At 37.0% G+C, this 6,765-nt stretch overlaps 1 protein-coding gene across 2 annotated transcripts in view; it reads left to right on the top strand.

The window, feature by feature from the left end:
- LOC106883758 (enhancer of mRNA-decapping protein 3) overlaps positions 1 to 6,765 on the top strand; it is a 33,520-nt gene that overhangs the window by 13,576 nt on the left and 13,179 nt on the right. For both annotated transcript variants that reach the window (XM_014934887.2, XM_014934880.2), the window contains exon 2: positions 6,164 to 6,325. In XM_014934887.2, coding sequence (XP_014790373.1) covers positions 6,165 to 6,325 — 161 coding nt within the window. In that variant the 5' untranslated portion in view covers position 6,164. The remainder of the gene's footprint in view (positions 1 to 6,163; positions 6,326 to 6,765) is intronic.

Below are 6,765 nucleotides of genomic sequence, written 5' to 3'. Positions count from 1 at the left end.
GAGCTGGCAGAAACGTTAGCCCGCAGGGTGATAAGAGAGAGAGCAAGTAACTGTTGGTGATGAGAAGCAAATGTGTGTGTGTGTGTGTGTGATGGATATCAGTGAAAGCAGTACAGGTGGGTAATGCTTGTTGGTTGAAAGAATGATCAATGTCAATTGAGAGAATAAGCTGATGTTATTCAACCAATGCTTAGCGGTATTTCGTCTGCCGTTATGTTCTAAGTTCAAATTCCGCCGAGGTCGACTTTGCCTTTCATCCTTTTGGGATCGATAAATTAAGTAGCAGTTGCACACTGGGGTCAATGTAATCAACTTAATCCCTTTGTCTGTCCTTGTTTGTCCCCTCTGTGTTTAGCCCATTGTGGGCAATAAAGAAATAAGAAATTAGTTTTTGCATTTATTATATTAGATGAAAGGTACCCATGAGTTTTTTTTAAGGAGGTTACTACTAATGCTGTGTGTTAAGAATCAACTCTGGAATAATTAGTTGAATGTAGTATGTTATGAAAAGAGAAAGAAAAAAAATTCATGATTTCAGAAAGATGAATCAATTCTGCTGTAGTAGAGTTTCATTCCTCTTGTAACGAAGCAACATAATTCACATAAATTCTGTGTAAGCCTGTGATTTGTTATTCTTAGTTGTATATGTGTGTTTGTGTGTACCCTTGTCTCGACATCATGAAATGGTTATAAACAAGCACTACTGTCATACAAGCAGTGTTGTTTATTTCCCGTTTCCATGGCAAACGTGTCTGGCTATGGGAAATATAATCTTGCTTGGAAAAAGATGAGTGTTGTCAACAGGAAGGACATCCAGCTGTAGAAAAATCTGTTACAACAAATTCAGTGTGGCCCACACAAGCATGGAAAAGTGAATGTTAAATGATGATGCACATTGATTGGCTTTGTTTGATAGTTTACAGCTCACCTATGGTTAGTTTACATTTCTCTGTAAGGAGCATAGGGCTGGTTTCTCTAGCATATATATATATATTCCTCTCCAGATGAGACACTGATGTGTGTGTGTTTATTTATACATTTAAATTTTGGCATGGTTTCTGGTCGGATACTCTTCCTAACACCAACCACTTTGCAGAATGTACTAGGTGCATTTTGTTGTGGCACCAGCACTAATGACGTTGTCATTTCCTCAAGACATTACTAAGAGTCCTCTCAATTCTGTTGTCTCCATTTATTTGCCATCAGCTTTACAGAGTATGCAGTAGCACCATTATTGTAAGTAACATGCATAAAAGAGTGTGTGCTTGCAGATGAAAGGTGAGAGGGGAGAAATAAATGAGAGCTTGAGGAGGGATACTGGAGAGAGACTGTGCTAGGAGTAATGAAAGACAACAATGGCATGGTGTAATGAAAAAGAGAGAGAGTTATGGCAAGGGGTAATAGGAGAAGATGAGGGATGGATAGTCAAAAATGGGTGGCAGTAAGATTGTGATTGATGTCAGTGAGTGACCTATGGTGAGGGGGTTGGTCAGCAGTATAGAAGGGTAATGTTAACTTATAAGGGAGGGAATGAGTGATGAACAGTTGGGAGAGCAATTGGTATGAGCTAACAGAAGCTGAGCAAGGGACCAGAAACAACCGCATGCTAATCAGGCCTTGTGACAGGAGAGAAACACTAATACTAGCTACATATTTGTTGCTGAGAAAGAGAGCAGACAAGGGATTGTATCAGATGACAATGGATTCCCTATTCAGGCATTATGATGAGAGAGAGAGCAAGTAACTGTTGGTGATGAGAAGCAAATGTGTGTGTGTGTGTGTGATGGATATCAGTGAAAGCAGTACAGGTGGGTAATGCTTGTTGGTTGAAAGAATGATCAATGTCAATTGAGAGAATAAGCTGATGTTATTCAACCAATTTCATGGGAGGGAAACAAGAGCAGAGATATAGATAGTTGTAGAGATGGCATTGAGTCGTGGTTAATTTAATGATTCATCATACTTGCAAGAGTGGTTGGGTCATTGTGTATTGCCTATCAGCACATTGAGATCCCTTCTTTTACAGGTTCCATTTAATTTGAACACTCAGCACTTCATTATATGCTTATACTAACATAGTCTTCTCTCTTGCATACTCTCTGATACCCTTTATACCTACATTTTTCTCTCAACTCTTTTGTATTCTGTTGGTCAAGCATACTAAAAATACATATCCAGCAGAGCACGCCTGCTTAATTTCTGCTAGCCTTCATATATAAGCATGATACAATCAATCTTTTCCTCTAAGGGAGGAGCATTATATTACCAGCAAAGGTTATAACTTCCTAAACATTTTTCACTCTGTTCTTATCTTGGCTATTATACTTTCAGAATACTTATCCCACTTCAACTTTATAGGGTATCCAAATCATCAGCAGTTGTTTGGTATCTGACAGAGACATGAATAATTCATGGCACTCCATCGGTTACAACAATGAAGGTTCCAGTTGATACAATCAACGAAACAGCCTGCTTGTGAAATTAGCGTGCAAGTGGCTGAACACTCCACAGACACATGTACCCTTAATGTAGTTCACGGGGAGACTCAGTGTGACAGAATGTGACAAGGCTGGCCCTTTGAAATACAGGTACAACAGAAACAGGAAGAAAGAGTGAGAGAAAGTTGCGGTGAAAGAGTACAGCAGGGTTCGCCACCATCCCTTGCTGGAGCCTTGTGGAGCTTTAGGTGTTTTTGCTCAATAAACACTCACAACGCCCGGTCTGGGAAACGGAACTGCGAGTCCGCTGCCCTAACCACTGGGCCATTGCACGTCCACCATGAATAATTAAATTACTGTTAAACCAGTCAGCTGTCCAATTGACCCAATGAATACATGCATAAATGCACCATTCCTCCATGTTAATGTGTCAAAAAAATGCTGCAATTAGCAAATGACACTGTTATTGTTATTTTTATGAATATTATTTTTTCTACATTACTTCAGTTAACTCATGAAATAGGAAGTAGTAATATAAAATGTTTTTTAACATGTCATTTTAAATATAGTTCAATGGAATTCTTGGCTTTTAAGCAAAATGATCAGTAACTTAACTGGAAATTTTTTGGTTTTCAAATATTGAAGGGAACATTTCAGTATCAATGCTTTTATGGCATATTAGATTTATCTGAAACATATTTACATGGGTTTTGGAAAAGAAGCTATGTAAATTAGTTTGTTTCGAATGTACATATAGCAGTAGCATATAATTTCGGTTTGCCTGAATGGCAAAACGAGGTTACTGTAAATTGAATGCAGCATATTTGAGGGACTGATTTTTAAGCTGCAAATCCTGTCTTACAAGTTTCAAAAGTCTGGAATCCTACTACAGTAGTTATAAATTTACTAAGTCCTCCATTCTTCAAAAAACATAGAGAATGCTGTAATGAATTAAATATATTAACAATTAGGCATGACTGTGTGATAAGAAGTACTTTCCAACCACATGATTCTGATTTCAGTCCCACTGTATGGCACTTTGGGCAAGTGCATCCTACTATAGCCCCAGGCTGGTCAAACCCTTGTTGTATATGTGTGTATATGAGATATATAAATAAAGGTGACAAGCTGGCAGAATCATTAGTACACCAGACAAAATGCTTCTCACCATTTTCAGTTTTACATTCTGAGTTCAAATTCTGCTGAGGTCAACTTTCTCTTATCTTTTCGGTGTTGATGAAAAATAAGTACCACTGGGCTCTTTGTAATCAACCAGCTCCTCCCCACCCAGATTTCAGGCTTTGTGCCTATAGTAGAAAAGACATGCTTACATACATACATACATATGAATGATTGAACGACCAAATCCAAGCTTCTCTGTTAGTTCCTCAACAGTTACGATGGGATTTTGTTCCACCAGGGGTTTGCAGGACATCCTCTCTGAGCTCTTCAGATCTTCCAGGATGAGGTTCATCTTCTAGGCTATAGTTCCAGCTCGGAATTTCTGGAACCACCATTGACACTGGCTTACGCTTATTGTCTGATCCCCATATACTGCATTAATATTCCTTGCACTTTCCATTGCATTGTTGCCTTTATTGAACCCATTAAGCAAAATATGCCAAATATACTCCTTTGTCACTTCCATTATAGCTTTGAAAAAATAACTGTTAAAATCGAATTGCACTCTTCCAAACTTGCACTAAGAATAAGCACAAGGTAAAATTACTACCTGCTTTTATAGCAAGTTGATGCAGGTAGTTTATCCCGTCCCCCTCCAACTTTTTGTCCATGCAATTGAAAAAGCTGCATTATTTATGGGATGACCCAATATATATATAGTCATGGAATGACAATTTGATTTGTCCCTGGTTCAATTCAGGTACGTGATGTTGGTAAACCACAAAATGAAGAAATATCAGTATTCATCACTCGTGAATGGGATTGGAGACAAGTTGTCTTGCCTTTCTATGACTTTCAGGCATTTTAACACAGGCACCATAACTCTGAGGTGCTATCATCTGACAGATAATAGTCATTAACAACCTTCTCTGACAGTTGACTCTCTCTTCCTCTTTAATGACTTCCAGTACATCAATAACTTACAACATACAGACATCCTAGACTGCATCCCCACCACCACCATATAAAGAAAGATCACCCAGTTGGCTGATATGAAGGACACCATGAGCTGGCAGTTCTTGTACAATCCATGCAACTCAAACTCCTCTTATTATCTATACTTCATTCCTACCAAGCCCCACATTAACCCATTAATGTCCCAAAATGTCAATCTTCTGGCATTTCTTTCTTGCATGTTTTCCCTGCAGTCATCGACTTGCAACTGTTTTAAGAGAAGTATTAACCATACTAGTTTTGCTGGTGTCACAATTCTGTGAGCGCAGCCCCTTCCTTCAGCCTAGACCATCAGAAAAAAACCCGGTCTACTGATGTGAGTTGTCTAGGAATAAACAAGACTATGCTTCCACTTTCTCTATTCATAATCAACATAGAGTTAAAAACACTATCTACAAGTGCTAGACTTTATGAAATAATATTCTTTCGTTGAAATGACACATCTGTTATATAGACAAGATTGCATCTCATGGATTGTGTTTCTTCTCAATGTCTAAACAATACTTCAATCACGTAAGATCGCCCTTCAATCCTATCTGAACTCTTTAGCAAGACTACTTGCAATGTGATACAGCTCACTTATCTGATGTGCTTTTTATATTACATACACATCTAAACAAATAAAAAGAGCTTTTCTGACTGATAGGCATAATTCCATCCATCAACATACTAATGCTTTCTTTTCCACCACTACACAATGACCTCTGCTCTTTTGATTTAGCTTGCTGTCAAGCATCCTGCTCAGAGAGAGACTTAATGTTCAGGCTTCTTCTCTCGTTATCCCTATTGTCTTTGTTTCTCAAACCTTACACTGTACTAAATCAACTCCCAAACTGTGACCCCCCACCTCCTTGCCCATGTATTCATCCACCCATCAACCTTCAGATGTTCAAGCTAAACTTCACCCTTGGTATCTATAAGCACTGAACATCTTCCCTAGAACAATGTTTAAAAATAAGCCTTTTATATTCTCTTTTCATAATTTAGTTATTTGATGTTCAAATCTAATCCATATCCACTAAAAAAGATATAATAAAAATACATAATCTAAACTAAGAGAAGTGTATACATTGTACATTCTCCATTCACTAACTGTATATTTGGTGAAAATATTTTCAGACATAAGAAAGTTGTTAATGTAAAAAGCCCATTTGCTATGTAACTCTTTCATATTATTGAAAAAGCATTTCAATCCCTTTTCATTTTTGATCTGACAACAATGGTCTTTCTGCTTTGTTGCTAACTATTTATTATATTGCTTATGTCATTGGTTTTGACAAATGACTGGAAGAGAATCTAAATTCTACCCCACTTACCTCATGTTTATGTTATTACCTTCATTTTGTTGCTTTATCTTCCTAAATTTGAAAATAACATTAAAAGTATTAGTTTTTTTTTTTTAAAAACCCACTAGGACGTCACTAAATTTAAATTAAAATATTTTGTTCCACCTTTCTGTTTCAAATGAAACGCCATTTCATTTTTTTCTATTGTGTCTGATATGTGTATTTTGTTATTAAACAAAACCAGTAATTTTAATTAAAAGAATTTTTGTAAAATTGCTTATCTTTTTCTTCTCTATTTGCTAGAATGTCTGGCTATGTCGGGTGTATTGTCTCTTTGGACTGTGGTGATATGCTTGGTAACTTTCAAGGCCAGGTGAAGTCTGTCAACAATAGTAGTCAGACTATTACTATTGATAATTGTTATAGAAATGGCATTGCTTGCGAACATCCAGAAATAACAATTTCGTAAGTAAATTTATTTTGCATTTTTTATAAAATTAATTTTATCTTTAGATTAATTTCTCTCCCTCTAGAATCATTGTTATGTGCAATGTAGGGCATGGTGTTGACAGAATCATAAAGTTGGAAAAATGACTTGTGGTGTTTGTTCAGCATATACATTTTTTTTGTTCTGTGTTGAAATTCTACTAAATTCAACTTGCCTTTCCTCCTTTTGGAGTCAATGAAATAAAATACTTAAGAGTGGCTGTGTGGTAAATAGCTTGCTTACCAACCACATGGTCCCGGGTTCAGTCCCACTGCGTGGCATCTTGGGCAAGTGTCTTCTACTATAGCCTTGGGCCGCCCAAAGCCTTGTGAGTGGATTTGGTAGACGGAAACTGAAAGAAGCCTGTTGTATATATGTATATATATATATATATATATGTATGTGTGTATGTGTTTGT

The sequence above is a fragment of the Octopus bimaculoides genome, chromosome 2 (assembly GCF_001194135.2).
Source record: "Octopus bimaculoides isolate UCB-OBI-ISO-001 chromosome 2, ASM119413v2, whole genome shotgun sequence".
Lineage (NCBI taxonomy): Eukaryota > Metazoa > Mollusca > Cephalopoda > Octopoda > Octopodidae > Octopus > Octopus bimaculoides.
The sequence above is the reverse complement of the archived record's forward strand: the minus strand, read 5'-3'. Positions and strand labels throughout refer to the sequence as shown.